The 25,894-nt window shown below is 39.0% G+C and overlaps 1 protein-coding gene across 6 annotated transcripts in view; it reads left to right on the top strand.

Moving 5' to 3' along the window:
* The window catches only part of MGAT5 (alpha-1,6-mannosylglycoprotein 6-beta-N-acetylglucosaminyltransferase), a 114,201-nt gene that overhangs the window by 78,330 nt on the left and 9,977 nt on the right, over nucleotides 1–25,894 (top strand). For all 6 annotated transcript variants that reach the window (XM_005519617.3, XM_014249447.2, XM_014249448.2 and 3 more), the window contains 5 exons: nucleotides 3,018–3,151; nucleotides 13,354–13,503; nucleotides 21,091–21,237; nucleotides 23,956–24,072; nucleotides 24,840–24,914. In XM_005519617.3, coding sequence (XP_005519674.1) covers nucleotides 3,018–3,151; nucleotides 13,354–13,503; nucleotides 21,091–21,237; nucleotides 23,956–24,072; nucleotides 24,840–24,914 — 623 coding nt within the window. The remainder of the gene's footprint in view (nucleotides 1–3,017; nucleotides 3,152–13,353; nucleotides 13,504–21,090; nucleotides 21,238–23,955; nucleotides 24,073–24,839; nucleotides 24,915–25,894) is intronic.

Here is a 25,894-nt window from a genome sequence, read left to right as displayed (position 1 = left end):
TTCCAGAATCAAGGGATCTCTCTCTTGGCTGTTGTAGCAGTAGTTCCAGTGAGTTATCTCTGAAAGGTGCAGGGTCACTGCAGGCTGGAGGACAAGGGAGGCGCAGGGCAGAGCCTTCTGCTGTGTGCAGAGGCTGCTCAGCCCAATTCTGTAAGGGAACATTTCCTGGTGACCAGCCCACCTCCAGAGTTTGATGCTGGTCCCTGTCCCAGGGCTCTGTTCTCTCTCATCAGCTTTCTTCATCAATCTTTCAAACTTTCCTGCTTTTCACAGCAGAATTATACATGCTGCTGTCGGGTTGACACGCTTTTGATTTCAGTTACCCTGTAAAATTCTTGAGAGAGGCATATTTTGTCTGTCAACATTTGCTGTGCAAGTTTTTCCAGAGAAGTATAAGTGAAGGTTGTTCAAGAGATAAAAGGCTGCATTCACAGCTGTTGGGAAGCAAGTAACAAAACATGTGGTGGTGAAATGTGACTTGGAAGTGGTTGCAGAGTTTGTGTCTGGATATTAGTAAGCAGAGCTTGTTCTGTATCCCCATTTGCAAATATTTATTGGTTTATGTCCGAAATGGAAAAGGGACTCAATCATGCTTTGTTTAAGTTGTCCAGCTGTTGGGAAATTCAGATGTGAGGTCCTGTTCAAGATAGCACCAAAAGGGGATGATGCACTCAATGAAAATAGCTGGATGAGCACAGCTGTGTGTGTGCACTACCCAGTCCCACTCCATGAAATGCAGAAGAAAGTAAATCTTCTCTCTAGAGATCTCTGTTGTGGCAGTACAGACTGCCATTGGTGCAGTCTCTTGTGCAGAGAAAATTGTGTCATAATGAATTCTCCGAAGAGTATGACTGTATTGGAATTTGAATAAATAACCATTTCAAATTTTTACTCCTGGAAATGACTACGGGTCTTCCTCTGCAGGAAAAGTGGTAAATAGATTGCAGGCAAACTAATTCTGAAGCATGAGTGATTCCAGTGCTGCGGATTATTCAAGGATTTTATTTTTTTTTTTTTTTAATTAGGCGCAGGAGAGTCAATGTGTTTTGTGATATTTAAAGTTCATATTTGTTGTTTTGTTCTCTGCTGCAGAGATAGCACCATTTTTATGGGGTTGTGATTAAAAGTGCATATTATGCAACAGTAAAGATTTTATGGCAGATTGGAACCCTGGACAGCTTCCCAAGATCCCCAGACTCTATCAGACTCTATTATGTTGTGAGAACTCTGATTATAAGGGCAGAAAATTATCCTGAGCAACAACAAGCCATATTCAAACCTGTGGCCTATTACCGAGTACTTGACTGTTCTCTGAGTTTTCCAGAAGCGTGAGAGCTTTTCCCCCTTTTTATGTTTTCTGTGTTTTTAATTCAAATACCTTCATGCAAAATAACAGCACTGGTACTTCTGAAAGTGCGTGGTCTTGCTTAAAAATCCATCTGAGTGCTGCTTCCTGTCTGTGATGTTTGAGGCACTGAATTCCACCAGTTCTAAGTGCTAACTTTAACAAAGGTTTATTTTTCTTTTGAGTGTGTACTGCCTTGCCTTGCCTTTGAATGCAGTCTCTCATCCAAAAATATGAAAGGATGGAAAAAGGCCCCTTTTCAGACATATTTGAAATGTGCTGTTTGCTATCTAAAATTCTAAAAAGTGCTTGGGTCCAAGTGGGTGCCTAGCTGTTGCTGAGGCATGTTATTGTGAAAAAGAGTAATTGTCATTTGAAAGACTAAATGTAGTGGCAGAGGGATATGTACACTGTGTATGGTTTCTCTGTTCTCCTGCATTACCCACTTGGCTGATTTTCAGGAGCAAAAGTGCAAAACCTCATAATTGCAATAGATTTTTTTACTTTTTTTAAAATAAATCTACTAAAGGTTTAGCATTACCAAAAATGCCTGGGGCGTTGTCTTTGGATTTAGGGGTTTTTTTTTGTTTTGTTTTGGGTTCTTAAGCTTTTCAAAATGTGATTAATTGTCAGTTTATGTGCCAGAATTTAACAGGAGGCCTAGAGAGGAGATCCTGCTGTTTATTACAGCCTTTTTCTATGGGCACTTGTGAGGCTATGGCACTTTTTAGAGGCAAAAACCCCATGTGTTGGAGTAGTTTTTATATAACAGGGATGGATTTTTACCTGAACCATTGAATGTTGGAGTCCATCACTGGAATTAAACACCCAGTCTGAAAAAAAAACCAATCCAAACCAACAAAACCTCTTACATTTTATGAGCCTAAATATCTGTGTCTTTATGGGGAGGGAGCACTGACCAACACTGCTGGATGTCACTGTGGGGAAAAGACTAACAGGGGCTAAAAATAATATAAAAAGCTATGAGTAAATTGTATATCCTTTGCACACACTCTTTTTGCCTGAATTGGATTGAAAACAGTTTTACCAATTTCACTTGCCACCTTTAAATATTTTAGGATCACTGTGTCTGGGTAAATTAGGCAATGCAATTTCTGATTTGCATAGTATGACTTGGTAGGCCAACAATTAGCATGGATACAAAGTACACAGTGAGTTGGGTGGTTGGTGTTGGTAATTCCAGGATAGGGGGTAAACCCAAGAAATTTGCAAAAATCTATTTATGCCACTGAGCAACATCCAGCTTTGTTAACAAGCGTAAATCCAGGGGGTTTTCAAACTGCTGGTATTGCATCTCTGAGATTTGTCAAGCTGGATATCTTCTGTTTCTTTTATCTTTAATAATAAAATAAAGCTTAGCACACAGACAAAAAAGATCATTACCATTGGATTCAGTCCAACTGCAGAATTTTTATTATCAGAAACAAGACAGAAAATAGCTGCTTACTCCAGTAGGCATATGGAGCAAGACTTAAAATTAATAAAAACTATTTTGGATAATAAAGCAAGCAAATGTGACTTTCAGTACTAATAAGGAGGAGGTGATCAGCTGCATAATATGTTCCTTATAGCTTCTTTCCTAACAACATTCACTCTAATGTAGCATTAACCAATATTTTCAAAGGTGCTGAATCTGCTCTGTTTCTTACAGCTCACACTCCAGATAACAGCTTCCTTGGATTTGTGGTAGAGCAGCATCTGAATTCCAGTGACATTAAACACATTTATGACATTAAAAGGCAGAATCAATCTCTCGTTTATGGCAAAGTAGATAATTTCTGGAAGGTGAGTTTTTTTTATACTCATATGCTTGAGCAGATTTATTTTGATCGATACAATAAAGCATAATTCGAAATTTGAAAGTGTCCCATTGTCTAAACCCACTAAGTTATGTTTCTGGAAACAAACAAATTTGAATAATTAAACTGAACATTTTGAAGTCTTTCTGTTAGAGAAACTTCTGTCTAGATTGATGTGGATCCTGTGCTGTTTCTGTACACTTTCTGATAGAATAAAGAATATAGTCTTAATGTCACAATCATTTTAGAAAATGCAAAAGGCTGGTAAACATTATGGAAAATTTAAAGTGTGAACTTTCATCAGTCATAAGCAAACGTGTCTTTCAATTACTTCTGTTCTTATATCTACAATGAAAAATGTGCTGCATTTTGAGTTGGAAATTCTGTTTCACTAAAAGTTCTAAAATTGTGCAGTCTCATTTTACCTCCCTCTAATAATAGCAGAGTTTTGTTTCCTTAATATTGCCATTATTTTATTTTCTCTCATTTGCAGATGAGAGCAGCAGAATAACAACACCAAAGTTTGGTCATGTTTTACTGAGTTAAAATATATTGTGTTACTAAGTCATAGTGCTCTCTTTTTTTTGTCACCCACTGTCATTTTCTGTAGCTCCTTCTTCCAGGCTGACACACCTAGGAATGTGTGTCTCATGCAGTTTTCAAAGAGATTACTTACTAGTAACTGGATTTCTTCCAAGTTACCTCCAGCTCTGTGTGCCCAAATATTCTGCATGCCCATATCCTCCATGTGCCTTCCCTCCTGCCTAAAAAGATTTTATTTTTAAGCCTCTTGTCAACTGAAAAAGGAACTTATCAGTGCCATACATAGGGCCAAACAATGTAACAGTGCAAGAAAACCTGTCTCACAGACTGTCATTCCTTTTCTTTATTGGTATGAGAGTATTGGTCTTGCACAGTTTTTCAAACCACAGAAGCAACATTCGTTCTAACTGAGATTATACAGAATAAATTCTCTAAAGATGATAGCTACAAGGAGATGGTCCACCTGTGAGACAAAACAAAACTAAAACTTGATAGAAACAGTGCAATGTTTGCAGTGGTAGCAGAACAGGTAGAGCTGGATGCTTCTTGGCTTTCTGCTAAGAAAATATTTAAAAATGAAAGTATTTATTTATTCTGTTTGGCTTATGATATAGAAGGGCTTTGTGTGCCCCTGTGTGCAGTCTCTCCTGTCTGCAGAGTGCTGGAGCAGAGCTGGAATCCTTTCTTCAAGTCTTTTCAAGCTCTTGTGTCTCTACTTGTACTTTTACTAGTGACTGGTCTCATTATCAGTCTCTCAAGAGCAGCAGTAGCCTGCAATAATCATCTAAACTTCCTGACCTGATTTGCAGTGCACATCAGCAGAAGGACATGTTGAATACTAGTTGGATTTAAGGAACAGGACAGCTCTTTAGTCACCAGGGTGTTTTTCACTGACATATACATGTTTCTCGGTTTATTCAGTCTGTATGGATTCAGAAATATGTATGGATAGTTTATATGCCCAGAGGGGAGATTTGTGATTGGTCTCAGATTCTGTATGACACACTGGATATTCATGGACTGACTAAGACAAAAACATGGCTTTTTGGAAAAGAACATCCAGTCTTGATTTTTAAATAGCACACAATGGGAAGCCCACTGTTTCCTCTGGTGAACTCCTCCAATAATTGCCTTCTCCCTTAAGACTTTGCATTATTTCTGGTACAGATTTCCATATGGTTGTTTCCAGCCTTAGTAGCAGTTATAAACTCTCTCAACTGGACAGATGATGTTTCTATTCTGTAGCCCTGTAGGAATATATAGGTTGAGGTCAAAGTATCCCGTAGTCATCTCCTGAAAAGCCTGTATATGCTAAACCCCTGGGAGCTTTGTGCTTTCTAATCCTTAAGAGTTTTCACATGTCTGTTTTCCCTGAATCTTCTCAAGATTATTCACATTCCTCTTGAAATGTGAATGTTTGCAAAGGGCACGTGGGCCATACCAGCATCAAATCCAAATGAAATAGTGTCTCATTTTTAGACAGGTCCCCTTTGCACTGTTAGAAACTCTCAGCCAAGAGCTTTGTATCATTTTTTTAAAGTGCTGATTTTCAAGTCACTGCTGTATTTTATCAGTATTGCCTGTCTTGTTTTTTCCAAGATGTTTGATTTGGTGTCTGGCCATATTAAAATGTGTACTGTGTGCTGGTAACATCAAGCACATTAAAACTGTAACTCGCAGATTGTAACTTCAGTCATGCCCATATGCACTCCTATATAAAGTACAAATCATTGCAGATAGACTTTGAATCAGTTACAGTGTGGGATTTCTTATCTGGAGTGATAAAATCCAATCCTTGTGATCAAGAGAAAACCTGAACTAATCTTGTTCTGTGTAATTTGCTTATTTCACGTTTCTTTCATTTTCCGTGTTCAGTGCTCTTTTCATATGCCACCATGGCTTGTATGGAACCAGACTAATCTATTTATCCTGCTGCTGTTCTTTCTACTGAACATGGCCAATTAATGAGAGGTGTAATCTGTACAGAGTACATGTGTCACCGCTGGGCCTGAGCAGTCATTAGAGGAGCGCAGGGGAAGGGAGAAAGTTCCTGGGAAGAGCAGTGGCAAATCAATTGTTTAATTTTGAACCAAGCAGGCTGAAGTGGGACTGGAGTGTGTGCAGGACCCCTTCTCCCTGGGGCTATATAATGGCTTTATATAACTATGGATATGGGTTCTTTTCTGTGCCTGAGCACAGTGACATCCACCCCATATCACAGTGGCCAAGTCTGGCTACACCTCTGGAAGTCAAGAGGGATGTATGGTGCAGAGGGTGTGAGATAAATCTTATTTATTTCCCTCTAATAGCTATATCAGTCCTAGGTGGGTTGAGGATTGCAAACAGGAGGCTCTAAAGAATTTTGCCACGGTTATCTTTAGAGGTAAGCTATGAAGGGCAACGGTTGCCAAGTTTTGGAAAGGTATGTGTTGGTATTAAAGGTTTGGGGTTTTGTCTGGGATTTTTGGCAGTACTATGGAGTAAAGAGAGTCCTATCTATGCCAAAGTGGGGGGGTAAAATGGAATTAATAAAATGCGTGTGAAACCCATAATGCTCTCCATTATCAAAATTTGCTTTAATTACAGAACATTTCAATTAAAAGAGAATGTTTGAAGCCTTTCATGTTGCCTTAGCTCCCATTTCTAAATCTTTTCTTTGTTCTTCTTCCTGCAATTTATGTTACACTCTTCCACTAATTTGACCCCTAATCCTAGAAGAAAGGGTCTAGATTCATTTTGCAGTACTTGCTGTTTGGGGATTTTTTTGGTTTTTTGTAGGTTGCTGTGAGAGAAGTCAGAAGGTTGCTTGTACCAGAAAATAGGCATCAATGCATAGCATAAGTATATGATGACTGCTTTAGTATTTTATTATAGTCTATTAGAGTTGTCTTGAAAATATTTGTATATTTAGAGGCAAAATAACGTGTGAGTTTCTTACTAATGCCACTTGAAAAGCTGGGCATTCTCCTTAAATATATACTGCCTGCATAGCAACTTTTGAAGAGCTGCATTGGAAATGGTTACCTTTGGCTTGTTCTCAATGGGAAAGCACATCACTGAGGCTGTTCACACTAAAGTCTTCCCTTTATAGCACCATGTAATGAAATGTAATTTCATGTTATTACATTCCATGTAATGAAATGTAATTTCCCCATGATATGCCCTCTTGCAGAAAGCAGGAGGAAAGTCCCTTCCTTCTGGTTGGTTTTTGTGCTTCATGTTTAGCGTTGTACTTTGAATGAATATTTCATTTCAACTTTTAAACTAAAAGAAAAATAAGTAAAAAAAAACCAAAAACCAAAAACAAGTTCTCACCCTTTCTCCCATGTGGTCAGTGCACTCACAGACTTGTCTTGTGGTCGTTCTATTTTGTGTTCCTCCAAATGTGCAGCAGCACTGGGGGCTCATCAGTGGATCAGAAGTTACCCTAGAGCCTGGTGCCAGGAGCACTGTCCTGCCTTATGCCACAAATACAACAGATTGGAATGAGCCAGACACTTCAGCTCAGCAACATTTCTGAAATTCACCATTTCCTTCTGAAAGCAGTATGCATCAGAAATGAGTAAATCAGAAGAAATGAGTGCAGCGAATAAGCATGCACTTTTAAAGGCTTAATCTTTAACATTTATTATGAAAATTAGAATTTATTATGAAGGAGGAAAATAACCTACTTTTTTAATGGATATTTACCTGCCAGTGATAAGCTTCTCACTTTGCAGAACTCTTCAGCTGCAAAATGAATTACTGAAGTCTTACAGTACTGACTAACACAATCATCTATTATTACTTGGTTAGCACAAAACCAACACAACCTTTCCTCCCATTGGTGCCCCTTCCTGTTTTTGTCTGCACCCCTTCACTTTTCTCCTTCAGCAGTTACAGTGCACAAGGATGTCTCATTGTTGGTTCTGGAAATTTCCATTCAAGGAAGAGGAAATTTCTGTTTAGATGTTGGTGTGCTTTGCATGACAATGAAATTGTCAAATCTGGGGAAAACCTCTGTGTTTAAAAAGCCCCAAACCTTCACTGATTAAAAAGATGAGGATAGGGAACTGGATGGGGCTCTTCATACTCTGCCAAAAATCCTAAGCCTTCACTGAGACCTTTTTTTTATTCTTAGTGCAAAAATTATGTGTGTGCCAATGTGAATTTTATTCAGAGGTATATGGTGCCTAAAAAAGAAGCCATAAATGGACATTCAGGAAGAGCAAGAGCATAGCAAAGTTATATAATACTTGCCTTGCAAATTCTCTCTCTTTCCAGCTTTTCTAATCTGGTGTATTTCCTGAATCTGTTTCTCTGTTGATAAACTGTCTGTTCACACATTTTTGAGATCTCACTAAGAGGTGATCTCAAAGTGGTTGCTTGATCATGAACCTAGGCATATTTTTTTGCCTCTGCAACTTTCTCTGTCATGGAGTCCCTCAAATCTATGACCTGTTGCAGGAGAAATTGTTAATTTGAACATTTTTCTAAACCTGTCCCCTGTGAGCTCTTTTTGGATTGCTTTGTATAGGGCATTTTGAATGCAGTCACTATCTGTGTTCTTTATGCCAACTATGGGGTTTAAACCTCTCTCATACAAGTTGTCTTTTCCAAACTGAAAAATTGTTAAAGAATTTCTTGCAGACTTCTGTGTGTAGCACTGGAAACTGTCCTGTATCTTATATCCTTCTTACCCCTCTCAGAACACTGTCCAATATTTTCAGCTTCTTTTTGAGAAAACAGACAAGAAGTGCATTGGTGTGTGAGGAGGGAGAGAATGGTTTTTACAGAATAGTTCAATAACATTCTCTTTATTTCTGAATTTCTTTCCCAAAAATTTCTATCATTTACTTGATTGGTGAGTGGACTGACTGCTACTGAACAATGGACTGATTCTTTCTCATGGGCCATAATAATGTGTTACTATAATGTAAAGTCTTCATTCTTGAGTGATGCTTGTTAGCTCAGGGGTTTCTTTCCACATTTGAAGTGAGGACTGGTTTTCAACATTTCTGTCACTTCAGTTAAATTACCAAACATGTTTTATTTCTGTGAGAAGAAGTGGGGAAGCATGTTGGAAAATACTTTGGGCTCTAGCACAAAGTGTATGATCCCCATATTCATGGTTAACGCTTAGTTTTGTACCATACAGTGCTCAGTACAAATACCAGAGATTAATGTGTTGACTCCCTGTGCCTGAGACTAATAAGTCTTGTGCCAGCTAATGCCTCCTTGTTTAGTTGTATTAGTGATTAATATATACTGGCTGATATCTTAGTTTTGAGAACAAGGACTGTGTGTTAGAGAAAAGAAGGATAATAAGTACATTATGACTTGACTACATATTTGCGATACTCTCAAGGAGAAAAGATTCATCAAAAGAGCCAGAACCATATCCAAACAAGTCCATGGCAATAATTAGCACACGTATGTATTCAGAAAATGTGATGAATATCAGTTTCAGGAATATAACCTGGTCTCTTAAGTTACTGAGCATGCATGCTTTGGGAGAATTTCCCATGCATCCAGTGCTGCAAATAAAGTAATGTCAGCTTTCTAACCTGACTAATTGGTTGGAGAATTTATTTCCTGGGTTTTGGTGACAATTGAATTTATCAGATGGTCTCTTTTCTAGTCTCTCTGTCCCTTAGATTACTTGAGCTTTTTCAAAAGCTTTAAAACCCCAGGTGTTCAATATTAAGATGTTTTTATGCAATGTTTTGAATGTTTGAGTTTTATTACTGTGAATAATGTCAGCATACTTTTGTCATTTCTCTGTTCTCTTTCACATGATGACTGTTCATTCACAAGAATGATTCCTAATCTCTGCCCAAGAGATTTAATTCCTTTAAGAACTTCAAAGAATTCCTACAAGCTGATTGGCTTCTTTAGAAACATTACCAGTTTGGTGAGAGGATTTCCTTGGACAGGAAGAATTGTCATTGTCTTTTGATGGGTTTATGTGCTTACATAGTTAACTCTTTATTTAAATTTCATATTACTTGTTCAGTGTAGAATTCATACTTATTAGTCATGAATCACTGAATCTTCTCCACAACCATTTATAAATTCAGGGCAGTTTGAAAGTTTCATATTGACTTCAAGGAGACTTAATCTACTCTTTGTGACTTACCCCTGTAAAACACTGTATGTATTTGACTCTTTTAATATTCCCCAGCCTTTGTGCACTCTTCTAGCTGCCTGGTAGACAGGATTTTCATTATTCAGGCATGTCTTGAGAAGTCTTTGAGAGGGTGACAGTTCTCGAGCAGAGATTATGTTTGTGTCACAATCTCGATTGTCATACATTGCATGTACACTGCATTTTGGCTCACTTTTGACTTGACACTTCTACAGATAAGCACTCAGATGATAGGACTTCTCGAATTTGCAGTATGCATTTAGGGTACACACAAAGATGTATTCCAGTACCTGCTTTTCTGAATTACATTTGTCAAGCTTTATAAAACTATTGCCTTTTGAATTTTTCAATGCAAGGAAGCGAGGCTGGGTATTTGGGGTGTTTTACATATGTTTTGCAGTCTGAACTTTCAAGCCATAAAGCAGTTGAGGACTGAGTCAAGCTCTTCTGTAATGCAGTTGGCCTTTAGAGGTGTTTAATTTCATTCAGTGCTGAATTTTTGGTGTTCTGTGAGGGCACCCGAGTGGCCCAAAATTGCAAAATACTTGGACTAGCAAACTGTTGGTAAAGCAGGGTTGTTAATTACTACCAGCTACTACAGTGAGGAAACTAAAAGCAGAGTTTAGGTCTTGATGAACCATGTTTCCACCACATATTTTTGTAGCTTTTACATTTAAATTTTTCACCCACCAAACTTAAAATTTCACCTCTTCATACTTTGTCTTCTTGTCAACATTGTCCTAGGGAAAGACTTATCAAACAGTTGTCACTTGATTTCTTTGGTGAGAAAGGCCTTATCATGATGCTTTTAGAAGTAGGTGGAAATGATTGATGAACAGTAATAACAGTTCTGCAGTCAGTGATCAACAAAAAGTACTTTTCTGAATGGCATGTTTATTTTAGCTGCTGAAAAATTGTTTCAGAAAAGGTTTGTGTAGCTGTTACTCACTGTTACATTTCCATTTTGATTCTGAAGAGAAATAATTTGCCTTTCTTAAATGTGATTATCTTCCTTTCTCTGAGTCTAGGTTTGCAGTATGGACAGCAGGGTGAGCAGTGCAGTCTGACACAAACTGCAGAGAATGTCAGGTTTGCAGTACTCCCCAGCAGCTCATGACCTTGTCTCTTTGAGTCAATCTTGGAGAAAGTTCAAGTGTTTTAAGATAAAATAATAATTATATCTGCTCCCGAGTGAGCAACTCAGGAAGCAGATAAATAGTTGAAGGAATGTTAGTATTGTTTGCAAGTCACATTTCTTTATTTACATATAGCCTTTCTATTTATAAATGCCATTTTTGCACTCTCCCATTTTCTAATTCACTCTTTTTAATGGCTAGAATTTGATTATGTGTCCTGATTATTTTTCTGAGGTGGCTTCCTAGAATATATACTTTTATGATCCAAAATAACACTTGTCTGCAAAGAATGTGGAAATTTAGGACTACTTAATTGCAAAAGGAGACAAATGTTAGTGAGCTTTAGGTAAAGTATAAGGTGCTAATAGTACTTTTATGGTACTTTATATATTATTATGAAAGCAGTTGTTTTTGACTCAAAGTAAAGGAAATAAAGAAGTGAGATTTTGGTTGGATAAATTGTCCATTTGTTTGGATAATAAATGTTTTATCTGTGGTTTTAGACTGAACTGGGAAAGTCAGTCATATGCCTAAGTAATATCAGTTAAGGCTGTGTATGGTTAATGCCATTTTAAAACAGCTAAATATTCTGTAAAAGGTTTGTAAAATTGTCATTGCAATCTTGAAAAGAAGTGCAATTTTAGGTAATCTTGGTTTTGTTCTTTCTAGCTGCTTGCTCCTCAGATTTTTCTTGAGTTAAAGTGCATTTTTGTCACCAGGGTTTGTGTCATGAGCCAGTAAGAGCTGAGACAGATGCCTTGGTGTTGTTGCTACAGGTGGATCATGTCAGCAGTACCTGCTGCCTCCTTGCCTTCTCTTCTATTCAGAACCCTGAACACTCCAGAGTTCTGGATGTATTAAAAGCCAGGCAAGCAAGATTAAGGTATCCTCTAGAAACAAGACCAGGCCACTCCTTTTTTATTTCTCCTGCTCATTTCCAAAGAAAAAGTTCTAAATGGATTTTCTCTTGACAAAGTGTACGAGTTTCTCACAGTTTCTAATTATGGTATTTTAGCAATTATGTGAGGAACATCTCTCACAGAGTAGCTCAAATTTGAAGTAAAAATTGGAGCAAGCTTTTAGTTTTTTGAGTAATTTGGGTTAATTAACAACGAGAGTAGCCACACTGAACAAGAAAGCATCTTTATCTGTTGGCTGTTTTGTGTAATACTTAGCCCAGGACAGTGTCTGGCTGGTGCAGCCTTGGCAGAGCTGCCAGAAGGGGCATTCAGGGATGGGGCAGCCCATCCTCCCCAGCACAAACAGGTCACCAGCAGAGCAGGCTGAAGGGACAAGCCATTGTTATGGACATTAAACACCCTCTGCTGCAATTAATTCAACAAGGAAGCTGTAAGAAGTAGCACTCATCCACCTAGACCTGATACCTGCTCCTCCAGAGCTGGAAAAGACAGGATTTTCACCAGTCTACTTGTCCTTTGAATGAACTTCAGTAAAATTGTTGGCCAGCTTTCACACAGGGCTGTGGAGGAACAGTGCACAGAATTTACATGACAAAAATAGTGATTGAAAGTAGAATTGGTAAAAACTCACTTGCTGCCAAGAAGTATAGCAACTTGTTGCCTGATTTTAGAGCTATTACTAAGACTATGTGCAAATATTGAGGGAGAGTCTTCTGATCTGTGTTGCAGACTGCATGTAAATACAGTCTTCAGCTAATTGCCTTGGAATGCCAGTAGTCTTTAAAACTCAAAAAAACATATGGCACTGAAAATTAAAGTAATTCTTGTGTGCAAACTAGGATGGTGTACTATTTTTTTTTTCCTTAATTTTTTTTAAAATGCAGTATTAAAGCCATTGCACTTCTCTGGGTCTTTTCCAAAATGCCATTAAAGCATCAGGTAGGCGGAACATTTGTAGGTCTCTCATGGAACTCAGGCACTGGGTGTTTACATAAAGGGGTGTGTTCAGTTACTCAGTCACCAAAGCTGTTTCTTACTAAGGTGACATTCACCCTTTTCTTCACAAAGAAGATAATTATTTTGCATCTTTGACCAAAACAGTGAAAATTTGATATTTCAAAATGAGATTTTAGTATTTTTAGGCCAAGTATTGTTTCAGCATGCTGAGATTACAGCTGTCTGATGCATCCTGGGTTTTGTCCAATTAGAAATTAAGAGGGCCTTGATATTGATTTCTTTATACCTCGACTATGAGTGAAAAAGCTGCAGTTTTCTTCCAATTTGGTAGGAAACCAAACTAATAATGTAATGAAAGATCAAACATTATAGAAATCAAATAGGAATGAGTGAACTACTTCTTTCCCTGGCTTTTGTGGTACAGGAGATAAGAAACCAGCTCTGATTAAATATTGCTTCTTCAAATTCATAACAACTAAAAATATTCTTTTCCTTGCCATTACAGGATAAGAAGGCTTATCTGGATGTCATCCACACCTATATGGAGGTCCATGGAACTGTTCATGGGACAAGCACAATGTACATTCCTGGCTATGTAAAGAACCATGGAATACTCAGCGGGCGGGATTTGCAGTTTCTGCTGAGGGAAACCAAAGTAAGTTTGTCAAGCAGGAGTGGTGGCAAAAAATATCTCCAAATTGAGGGTGTCTGAAGTGCATGCATTTCACCTCCTATGAATAAGCTCCTAATTTAAAAGCACTGGAAAAAATTATCATGTGTAAAGGAGCGTAAGTTGTGTCCTTTGTGCCAAGAATACGTTTTTCATCGTTTTTCTGTGTTTGGTGGATTGACAGCTCATATTAGAGAATTGGGATGAAAACCTACAGTCTCATTTAACAACCAGCTTGAGAACCAGGGATAAAGGCATTTTTCATTTTCTTGAATGTGATATTCAGCTCAGGGAGATTATCAGCTGAGAATGTGCTCTGTTTTACATCCCTGAGGTCAAAGTTAGGTAACATCCAAAAGCTGCACAGCCGCATGCTTGCTCTGCCCTCCCAGTGACTTTAACCCAGAGCGACCCTGCTCGCTCAGGGAGAAAAGCAAAGCTGCACTTCATTTGCCATTCATGTCCTTCCTCTGCTTCAGCTGTGCACAGAGAGAGAGCACAAGAGCCTGGCTTTTTGTGATGTGTTTTGCCTCTGGCTCCAGAGTCAAGGGAACTCGAGATAAGGGACGGGATATACATTGAAATAAACTTCGGTCCCCAGAATTTTGTCGGGTTTCTCTGCCCTTCCCATAATTTTTGTGGCATTTTGCAGCACTAAAGCAGTTTGGTAGATTACATTTAAATAGGATGTTTAACTTCAAGTTGGTGAAAGAAGGGGATTGTGTGTTAAAATTAGCAAAATCCATGGAAGTGCACCACTGTTGATAGTTTCTTGCTGTGCACTTCCACAGAAAAATCTCTTTAAAGAAAAGAAAAAAACAAGCACCTCTTAGGCTTCCCACACAACTGCAGAGATCTCCTTTTTTAAGTACTTGGGAAAATGATGGTAATTTGACATCTCTGTGTGACAGCTGTTGGTAAATTGAGTTTTTAAAGGCAACCACTGCGTGTATGTACTTGATGCATGCAGATACACATAGTGTTGCATATTAAAAAGTCAACATTTGCTTTCGTCATAGATAATCTGAGATTACACAGCTTTTGCCTGTGTGGAGTATGAAATCCCTGTCTTAATCATAATGTGGGAAGAATATTGACCTTGTCATAACCCCAGGCATGAACAGTGACCATCTCCTAAAAAAACATGGGTTCTAGTCACTGAAATAGTAAAATCAGCAAATGGACTTAATTTAGAATTACTGAACTCCCTGTACAAATGTCAGTTCATAAAAATGGTTACATTTAACTAAGCTTTCCTCTAATTTTTTATCAGCCATCTTGCATGTATCACATCACCAAGCTTGCTTTTCAGTATTAACTAGATATCTAATTGTTATTGGTTATATTTGCTGTGCTCTAAGATACAATGTAAAGACACATTCCATTTAGGACAAATTCAAGTTGATACCTATGTGTTATGCAATTTAGTTGTATGGATTTTGTGACAGGAGGTAGCAGACTACTTCCACTCAGATTTCAAGCAGTAATTGCTGCATCAGATAGAAGAGACTTCTTTGTGTTGGGATTGTGAAGTGCTCCTGAGATAGTAAATTGCTTATTTTCCACAAAAAGTATTTGGTGAAAAGCATGGGTTGCTGCTGTACTGTTGTCAGAGTCCTAGAGCATTTTAGATTTTAATGATTTTTATTATATTATTGTGTATTGGTTATGGTTGTTTTTTTCCTTCATAACATTGGTGAAAATGCTTTTCAGAATTTGCTGCATTTCGTAGTAGATGGCACTGAGAAGATCATTGGTGTGTTTCAGAAACCCGTATCAGGAAGTCAGGGTTTTAAAAACTACATCTGCAAGCAGTATTTTTATATGGCTTTTCTGAACTTTAGTTAGCAGGTTTGCAAATGACAAAAGCTGTTTTCCTTTTAAGAAAATTATTTATTTAGAATACAGCCAGGCTAACAAAACTTTCCCCTGATGATAAGCCCTTAATTATCCATCTGCTTCTCCTAATACATAAATATTGTCAGGGAATGAGAGTGCAATGTATTTCTGATTTTACAATGAAATGAAATTACATATGGCTTATTGCATCATGCATTTTGCTTATTATTCCTCTCTAATACAGTTTCAAAATATCTATTTGAACAGCAACAGTAAAACAGCAGCATCCTGGGATTGAAAGTGGAAACTGAGATCTCCCATCTGATTTGTCTGGACATTTCAGTTGGAGGGGGATTGGGGGTGGGTGGGGTTTTTTTGTATTTTTTTGCTGGCTGATGTTTAGTATCTCATGGGTACTCTGGCTGTTGTCAGCATGTGGTTACCTGTCAGTGTTGATCAACAGACACACTTGCTGCCTGTGTGTTCACAGTTCCAGATTTTGATACCCTTTAAGAGGCAATACTTGAACACAGCTTAGTACAAAACACTGCTCACCTGTCACCAGTGGCCATCTGCTGCCTGTGTGGGTCAGTTGTGTTTATATCAGATGGATCATGGGTTGAATTGCTAAATAACTGCAGGTATCTCACAAAAATCAAGCTGACTTGAATAGGAGCTTTGTGCCTGGAGGAACCCTGTGTGTGTGTGTGCACATGCATGCAGTGACGTTCAAGGACACTTTTTAATCATAATCACTTTATTTACTTGGCAACATGGCCAGAGTCCCCTAATGAATTTAGTTATGGACTTTTGTCACCAGGCTATCCATGTGCTGTGAGTGTGGGAATAATCAGGGCCGTAACTCCAGGCTGGGAGCATCTGTGGGTGCAATGCTTGTCTGGAGCATTGTGGGGAGACAGCAGCCTTTGTCCTTAAACCTCCAGAAACCTCCATGTGTGTTGAGACCATGGGCAAGAATTGTCTGTCATTGGTTGTGATTTCAACACTGTGTTAGAAGGTTTTTGTTAGGTCAGCTGACAAATGATCTGGTTTTCAGAAAGGGAGGGCTAAATAATAATTTAACAAATCACATGGTTCAGCCTAGTCAGAAGTGTCAGCTTATGCTGCACTGCTTTGCTTTGTCCTTAGCAAAATACCAATAGGTGACAGGCTCAGTCCTGTGATTCTTAATCACAGCTTTGCATTCCCAAAATGTCTTTGGTCCCTGCAGTAGCTGGTAGGACACAGTTATTCCGGGCAGTGTGGGGCTGCCATTTCGTTCTGTGTGTGCTGTAAAGCGGCTCATTTCGGAGGCAGGGAGGGAGTTCTGCAAGCAGGAGGGGCTGTTTGAGATTCACCATGGCTGGTTCAGCTGTGTAGAGCATGACAAAAACGAGCCATGTCTCCAGTTCCTAATGAGAAGATGTAAAGCCATTCATCACGTTGGAGGAGAATGGGGTAGGCGAGCTGGCAGCTTTCCTGCCAGCTCCCAGGGCTCCTTGCCAAGTGGGCAGCTGGAGCAGTTGGACCAGGCTCTCTTGGAGGAACCAGAGTTGAATTCTTGAGAAATATTTCTCCTTTTGAGAAAGTTTCAGATGCAACTTTCTCCTTCAAGTCACTGAATTTTTCAGAGAGTTCAAGTTCCTTTACTAAGTGGGTTTCTCAATTTCTTTATGGGGATTAATAAAACTAGGAGCAACAACCTGCTTAGACACAGGCAAACAAACTTTGTTTTCATATTGCCTTTTATGATAGAATATATATTTACTTCCGCACACTTCATAAAATCAGCTGAAAGGATGTTTACCTAGTGACTCTATTCTCAAGTTGTTTGAACCACAAAAGGATTGACTTTTGCAGAAAGTACTTTGTATTTTGTATTGATGAGAAGAATATAACAAGATAGTTAACCTTTGCTATACTCCTCTTTCTGGAGCTCAGAAGAGAATATATAAGTTCAGTAAGGAGACATATTAAAGTGGTGATAAACCTACCAACCTAACAGAATAAATTAAATAAAGTGCAGTAATGTTAGAAAGGGGAGAGGAAAAGATAAATGCTCCTGTGCATGGAACTATAGCATTTAGTCTCTGAAATGTGAAATTTTTTCTCAACTACTCAGCTAGTCATAATTACAGCAGTGAAGTAAAGCATTCACTCCATATTTTATACTTTTGGCTATAATTTAGGAAGACTCTTTACTTATTTTAATAGTAGTCTGATGTGGTACAGTAAACTCAACAACAAAAAAAGAAAAATAAAAGACCCCCATACTGCTTTTCATGAGAGGGGTTGTGAGTCACTTTTTGTGTCAGAGATGTCTCCATGTAACTCTGCACTGTTAGAGAACCCTTTGCATTACAGCAAGAGGAGTGGTGTCATGGCTGGTGTGATGCTGGGTGGCAAAAGTCTGACATTCCAAACCAGAAGCTGAGTTCATTACAAAGGTGGGACAGGTTCCCGAGGAGTCTTTGTTATGAAAATCAAATTGTTAAGGGTTTCAGCTTTACTCAAGTTGGGGCAGTGATGTTGCAGATACAAATCCCCTTCTCTGGGCCGTGCAGACCTACAGGCACAGACACACTGGGGCAGCAGACCTTGCTAAAAAGGAGTGGGTCAAAAAAAAAACCAACCCCACACTGCTGTTTCCATGATTATTCTACTCCTGTATTTGTTGGCCGTTATCTCTTTTAGATAAACTTTCACCATGTCCATGGGGTGTGTCAGTGTGCAGAGCCAGCTGTGCCGTGTGCTCACTTAAAGCTCTCCAGCAAAAATAATGGCTTTTGCTTTCAGAAACATTGGAAAGGTGAGGAAAATGCTCACAAACAGAATATGATTTTTTTTCCAAGCACTAATCAACCAGTAAAGCATAAAGCAATTCTCCCCTGCAAAGCAGTTCAGCTGCAGCTAACAGAGTGAGATCAGGACTAATATTTTTAGCCACACGTACCCACTGTGGTGTTACCAGCTCAGTCACATTTGAAGTTTTGCAATATGGATCTTCAGCCCTAAGGTGCAGGTGCCTCCCCATGGTGGACTGGGTTACCAGACCTACATCTGGTGAGAAATTACTCTAAGAGCCATAGTCAGCACCTTCAGTGCTGGAGGCAGCAGTGTACAGCTACATCATAAATTAGGGGAAGCACAGTCTGGTCTAAATCTTCATTCTGTGGGACAGAGCCTTGTCTTCCCAACAACCCCACCTGTACTGAGGATGGATGTTTGCTTCAATAGTACCTGGAAATGGTTGGTGGTTATTTCTACCTTTTTCCTTTTCTCAGTTCTTTTTCAGTTAGTGACTCGCAGTATTTGCTGCATACTTTTAGGCAGCACCTTGACGGATTGTTTTAGCCTTTCTGGAAATAACAAGCTGCATGTAATTCAAAGGATTAGCAAATGAGAGCATCGTGACTTACAGAAAAGGCCTGTGTTCTCTAATACTTGCTCTTTTAATCATAATGAGTGTGACTTTCTTGAGGCATGTAAGATATTTCTGTTTTGCTCTTCATACCAGAAAAAAATACTGACTCCCTATCCAAGGAACATTAATTGTAGAAAGACTCACAGAATGATTTGGGCTGAAAAGGACCTTAAAGATCATCTTTTCTGCCATTGGCAAGGCCACTTTATAAGGGACAGTTTTCTGGAGCAGGGTGTGGCTTGAGTTTGGGAATTTCAGCTGGTTCAATGATGATGTGCTGGAGGGTGATGGAAGGGCTGAAAGAAGGATTTGAGGGGCTGCAGGCAGCTGTGAGCCAGGCTGCAAGCTCAGGCCACCAGGCAGCACACACACACACAAACACACCCTGTTCCAGGGATCACACACATCCTTCTTTCTTCCTTCAAAGGAGCAGTGCTGCTTAGAGGTGAGGTTGGAAAATGGATGGGAAACAGGTGGTAAGCTATTTATTATAGATTAAGTGATGGCAGTGCTCTCTGTGATGTCAAAACATAAACCCATGTTTCTTTTCCCGTGGAGCTTCCTCCCAAATAAATGGACCAGTCAGACACAGAACTCAGCAGTGCACAGCAGCAGTTTATTAAAAAAGAGGAAAATTAAGCAAACAACCCAGCAATCCCTATATCACAGACAAACACAGGATCGTAGGAGAATTGATACTTTGGGTTTAATTGCTGGTTCTCAGCTGGTTTTCTTCCTGAACTAAGGAGTAGTTTAAATAAATAATATTTTATCTGCACATAAAATGCATGGCTTCATGTCCTTATTCCTTGTTTTCAAGCAATTATCTTTTTGTAAATTCAGTTTCTTTTGAGATTATATCTAGTATGCATTTCTCTAACTGAAAGGTGGTATATTTTATGCCACATACAAAACCAGAATTTAGATAATTTGTCTTTAGCAGAAATAGCTTCCAGATCTTTTTGTTATTAGCCACTGGAGAGTTTCTGTAACATTTAAATCTGTGAGAGAGTTGAGAAACTTTTTGCAAGTAGGCAACTTCTTTAACCTGAATATTGAGAACTGAAATTACAATATTCAGCTCCACACAGTGAAAATTGTATATCCTCAGCTATGCTGAGAAGTGCTAACTTGCTTTTCTAAAATGAGCCAATTCTGAATTTATACTGTTGTTGCCATGGGTTGGGGAGGATTGATGCTGCAATGCCTTTGCACGACAGGGCTGACTACAGGTTTATGCATCAATGTTGGGATCAGCTCCTAGGAAGAGCCTCCTGCTGTGAATGTTCTGTTACTGGGATTTATTTCCATGTTGCAGAAGATTTAATGCAGAATAGTATACCTTGACCTCTTTAAATATGTGTCCTGATTACATGACTCTCATAGTTATGAAGTATGTGCTTTATTTTCCTGATAAAAGCAGTAGCTATATATATATATATATATGTACACATTGTTATGCAGCAGTACTGAGAAATTGCTGTTCCAACTCAGAGCTTGCAGTTCTCCCATTATACACAGACCTTCAAATGAAGGTGAAGAATCCTATATTTCATTCAGGGGGTTTCGTTATGTTTGGCCAGGAAAGGGGTCAAGATTTTTTTCAGGCATTTAAAAAAAAAATTAAATTTTAAAACTCTGAAAATTAAAAAAAAACAATGTGTTTTCAGTGGAGCAGAGCAGTGCCTTTTCTAGAGCACCTTGAATCTCAGCTGGTGGAGGAAAAGCTTTGGGATGGATTTTTGCTCCGGTTTCCCTTGGAGGCATTGAAGCCTCTGAAGCCCCTATGGGCTCTTGCTGCCTTGGTCCAGTGTCGTGAGCTGCTGTTTGCTGCCACCTACCGTTTTAATTAGGAGGCTTAATTAGTGTGCCAGGAGCATGTTCCTGTTGGCAAAGCCAGCGGCTTGGCTGCTTTGGGAGTCGGGCAAACACTGGTGCAGCTGTTCCTGGAGATTGCTGCCTTAGAACCTGTACCTGTAGGAAAGCCCCAGCAGCTCCACTTCAAACCAGCCAAACCACCAAGTTTTCCCCCACCCCAAAAAAGCCCTAAAAGGGTCTGTTGTTGCCTCAGCTCCATGAAAATCTACCTCAGCTCATTACAGATGGTGATTGTCAAATGTGTTTTACAGGACATTGCGTTACTGCTGGGGTGGGATGTGGTCAGCTGCTGAATTCCTCCCATTTTCTTTTTAGAATTGCATTTTCTTTAGGCCAGTACCTTTAGAATGGGGTTTTGTTTCTTTTAAGCTCGCTCTTAGCTTTTTTGTGAATAACAAAAATTTTAATATCCCTTGTTTTTTATTTTTCAGCTGTTTGTTGGTCTTGGATTTCCATATGAAGGGCCAGCTCCCTTGGAAGCTATTGCCAATGGATGTGCTTTCCTAAATTTAAGATTTAACCCACCAAAAAGTAGCAAGAACACAGATTTTTTCAAAGGCAAACCTACACTCCGAGAGGTAAGCACTATCAATCTTGATAATTTTTTTACTGAAAATGCTTGTGGGTTTCCTTTTAACAACAGAGTGTAGGAGAAATTGCATTAACATTCAAGCTTTATTGCCAGAGGTGTGCAACTGCTTTTTTCTTTAGTCATTGATGGGAGTATCAGTCCTTATTTTTATAAGACAATTAAAATGGTGTTGTTAGCACACTTCAAGCTTTACCTCTAGATTTGCTTATAGGTACATTCTGCTACTTCTTACTGAGACATCATAAACTGAAATTTCACTTGGAAACCTGATGTTCTGCCCAGGAACAGATCATGTCATTTTGACACATCATTTGAAAGTGTTTTTATTTTGTTGAAGAAACAGACATTGCAGTGTACTGTGCAGGAAGTAAATAGGTGTTTAAGTAAATTATGAAAAGGGCATTTGTGGGTGGTTATGTGAGTTTTGGGATATATTTTTTTTTTCTTCAGAAAAGACCTGTTCAGGGCACTGTTGAGTTCAGGTATTAATGGTTACCCACCGTGTTTGTGGTTAAATGCTTTTGGACTTTTGGAGAACTGACTCTTGAAGAAAACAGGAAAACCAAACTCCAAGCTTTCAAAACAGTCAGTGTGTTTAGACTCTAGTGAGAGAAGACTGAAGCTAACTAACCCCTCATCCTGGCACTGACTTCAGAATATTTTTCTTTTATTCGGTGTAGGTAAAATTCTGCCTATACTTGTAAACATTTAATAGCCACTATCTATTTCTGATATCAGCACTCATGTCTGTGGCTATGGCTTGCTCATAGGTGTATGTACATGTATTTTTTATGTATTTACATCAAGAGAGAGCTCTCAGGTGACATGCAGATGATGAGAACCTTACACAGCCACACTTCCCAATTTGGATTATGCTTGGGCCATATAAATTGTGTCCTGAGCAGCACTGGCTGGTTGATAAGCAAAAGATAGTTTCCCATTTGAAATCAGGAGCTTAAATTCCTTACCATTTTATGATCCACAACTGTAATTGCCTTTCTTGTTATACACTAAATTCATGTCCTGTACAAGCTGAAGCTTGCCCCTTCTCTCAGTCTGTGTTGCTAACAAAGGAGACAGCAAAAAGGGAATGCAAGCCAGTTTAAACTTTCTTCTTGGGCTTGACACCTTTCAAAACCTTTCTTCTGTGAGTCCCTCAGTTTTTGTCTCATTTCCAGTAGTTCTGTGCCCAAACACCATAACTAGTCAGGCTCAGTAAATAATCTAAACCCATCTAAGTGCTTTGTAGGAATTTCAGGGCTTGGGATCCATAATAAATCCTGATGGCATGTGTCAGCACTAACAGAAATGCTGTGTACCTGACTTGTACAAAAAAATAATCCCTATTAACTGCCCTAGTCCAAAGTACATCATGTATATCCATCAGGAATATTGCTGCCTTCACAAGCCCTGCTGACCTATCCTGAGAGTGACCTTTTCTCTGACTGGTCTTCACAACTCCATTTAAGTCTGACTGCCAGTAATCCATGTGCTGGCTCTTTGGGATTAAGGAAGCCTTTAAATGCTTCTCTCCATTCCTCAAGTGCTAAAGAAGAACAAAAAGAACTTGTGTAGTTCTGTGACATGATTATCCATACAGGAATTTGAAGATAAAGTCTGTGTTTAGTGGTTTTGTAAAGTAACCTTTGCAAGTTACTATTCTCCACAAGCAAAATGCAATGGCTATTTTTTAAAATAGGTTTTTAAATATTTTTAGTAGTGAATGCAACAGTTTCTTGCATTCCCTTGAGGAAAAGATCAAGTACAGTGGATCTCCTAGTGCAGGAGAAGGTTCTTCTTCCAACAGACACTGCTTCAGACCTTCTGCAATGTCTTTTTATCATAACAGCATAAAGAGGCAGCTGTATAAACATTGCCTACAAACAACCTATCCTGTGGGGTTCTTTGGTATTTACTGAAAAAGCAGTTTTCTTCTGAGGCTGGTGTGAACCACTTCTCTCTTCTGTAGCTTTTGCTCCCTTTGTGTGTTCATGTGCAAGTTCTCACTCCTGGGTGACCGGTTACAAAAAGTACTTATAGAGCTGTGCTGCTACTTCTGAAAGCAAGTGTGATGCAGCTTTTCTCAGTTACCTTCTTGGATATTCATTGATATTGTTTTCTGAAAAAGTGGTGAGCAAAATATTGGTTATCACTCTTGGTGAGGTCAGGTTATTCTACTCTCAGTCATGAGAGGCAGAGTTCTTTTGTTATAAAAATTATTCTTTCTTCACTGTTGCTCACAGAAGTCTGGAAATGTTTGAAATTTGAAGGATGCAGGGTAAGGATGACACCTCTGGAGCCAGCCATTCAGGTCTAAGCAGGACTTGTGGCAGTGAGAGGTTGTGAAGAAGGAAGGTGGCTCTGTGAATGAGGTGTGGGGAAGCAGGGTCATGGTGCAAGTAATTTCAGTAAACATCAAATCTTCTGGGATGTGGGTCTTTGTGAGAATTGGAGCCACAAATCAGAGGTGCACATATCTTACTTGTGATCTATGTTATCTGATTTTCCGTTTTCCAACTAAATTCACTCTCTAAATTTAAAGAGAAAATATGAAAAGTACTCAGAGGGAATGATGCTGACTGTTGTGTTCTAACTGAATTTTTGCACTATCCTAGTGCATTTCATCCAAAAAGTCAGATTAAGAGAGTGAGAGGCAAGGATATCTTTACACATTAATTTTTACAAATATAATTTCTTCTTTCAGTTGACATCTCAGCATCCCTATGCTGAAGTTTACATTGGAAAGCCCCATGTGTGGACTGTGGACATCAATGATCTTTCTGAGGTTGAGAAGGCCGTGAAATCAATTTTGAATCAAAAGGTGAGAAATGTGTCTTCAATTTGCTATCAGCACTTGGGGGTGTAGTATGTACTGTACATACAGTGTTTCCTAATGTTAGTCTAATGGGTGCTGCATTTTGGTAGGGTATTGAAGAAAAAAATGGTTATCAAAATTCTCATGTTTCAGTACTGGATATGTCAGGTTCTTACTTGAAAAAAATGAGTGGGTGGATTTGTATAGAAATGAGAATTTTGAATGTGAATTATACAGCAATCTGTGTTTTCTGTGCATTCAGGAGGAAGTTTTGTTGTTGATTCTTAGAGCATTGCAGACTCTGCACTGCTCAAGTCTGAGTTTGTAGCCTTGAGATTCCCACAGAAGTGCTTGTGCACTCATGGTGTGGAATGGTAATGAGGGCACTTCAAGGGGGGGAAGAGTATGAAGGCATTTTCAAAGGTACCACGTTCTGTTTTGTCACTTCAACTTCAAAACTGAAACTTAGTTAAAACAGGAGCTCTGGAAACCCAGAGGGTCTCAGACTAGCTTTACATCTGCCACTTTGCAGTGTACCCTGAGTTTCCATAAACATAGTCATGAAGCAATTCTTACTGTCTTTAAAAAGGAGAAAAATCAGCTAACACTGCTGATGTTTTTTAAAGATCACTATTTGTTAATGAGTTTATTAGTAGTTTTTTTTGCTACCTGAGCTACAATGAAATATTTTGAACAGAAGCTGCTGCCACAGAGTACACCATGAAGTTGATTGGAACAAAAAGCCCTCTAACCTTAACACACTGTCTCCACAGATTGACCCTTATTTGCCCTATGAATTTACCTGTGAGGGAATGCTTCAGAGGATGAACGCCTTTATTGAAAGACAGGTATGAACTTTTGCTGTGGATGACTCTTGGATTATTTTGGAAAGGGAGGATTATCTCCATTTTACAGCTTCTCAGTGTTGGTGCTGTCCAAGTAGAAATAGTAGCTGTGCAGACCTTGGCATTATATGAAAGCAGAAGGGCAAAGCAATTTGTCAGTGTGTATGTGACTTCCTTAGCTGTGTACACACATAAGAGCTTTGGCTCATGAAGGATCACTTAAATACAGAGGTACTTTTTGGTAGAATTGCAATCTCTGGGCAGAATTGCAGCCTCTGGGCAGATTTTTCAAGTATTCAGTTTCAATCAATAAAGATTTAAATGGTTTGGAACCCAGTTACTTAAAGGACTTTTGGTCCCTGTGCATAACTGCCAGCTGAGAGCAGCAGAAGATGTTGAGTTGGAGTAATAAACTGCAGAGATTTACATAGGATCCTGGTTTCTAGAAATTGTGTGTTTGCTTGGACTTCTGCCCAAGCCAGATCTGTTTCAGTAGCCAGCTCTGCCTTTTGTTCTGGCTGCTGCAGAAGAGAGATAGGAATAACCTTTATCGCTGATACGTCATTTAATTGCCAGGATTTCTTTCAAGGACACTGGACATTTGTCTTTACTTGTATTTCTGAAGGTGGGTGCTATTAAAGACAGTCCTAAAGAATAACACAGCTCCAGGGCAGAAGGACAGTTAACACAGCGTAGCTGTTCCCACTTTCCTGCCAATAAACACTTTAAGCTTTTTGCTGCTGTATTGATGACAAAACCTGTAAAGTATTGCTGCTGCTTTTGATTCTTGTATCCAAGTTAGCTATAATTGGAAGTTTTGTCAATCAGGAAGAAATGGAGCTCATAAGTAAGGAGTAAGGGAGAAAAAGAGACAATCAAGAGATGGCACCTGTGGCTTAAACCTGTCTCTTCCCTTTGGCCCTCCCACAAGGGCTAAGCCCTCCCTTGTGCTTCTCAGAAATCCACAGAATATTGTAATTTTG

Source organism: Pseudopodoces humilis, chromosome 8, assembly GCF_049639895.1.
Source record: "Pseudopodoces humilis isolate 2021_Gansu_Grassland_sample_001 chromosome 8, ASM4963989v1, whole genome shotgun sequence".
Lineage (NCBI taxonomy): Eukaryota > Metazoa > Chordata > Aves > Passeriformes > Paridae > Pseudopodoces > Pseudopodoces humilis.
This window is presented reverse-complemented; position numbering and strand designations above follow the sequence as displayed.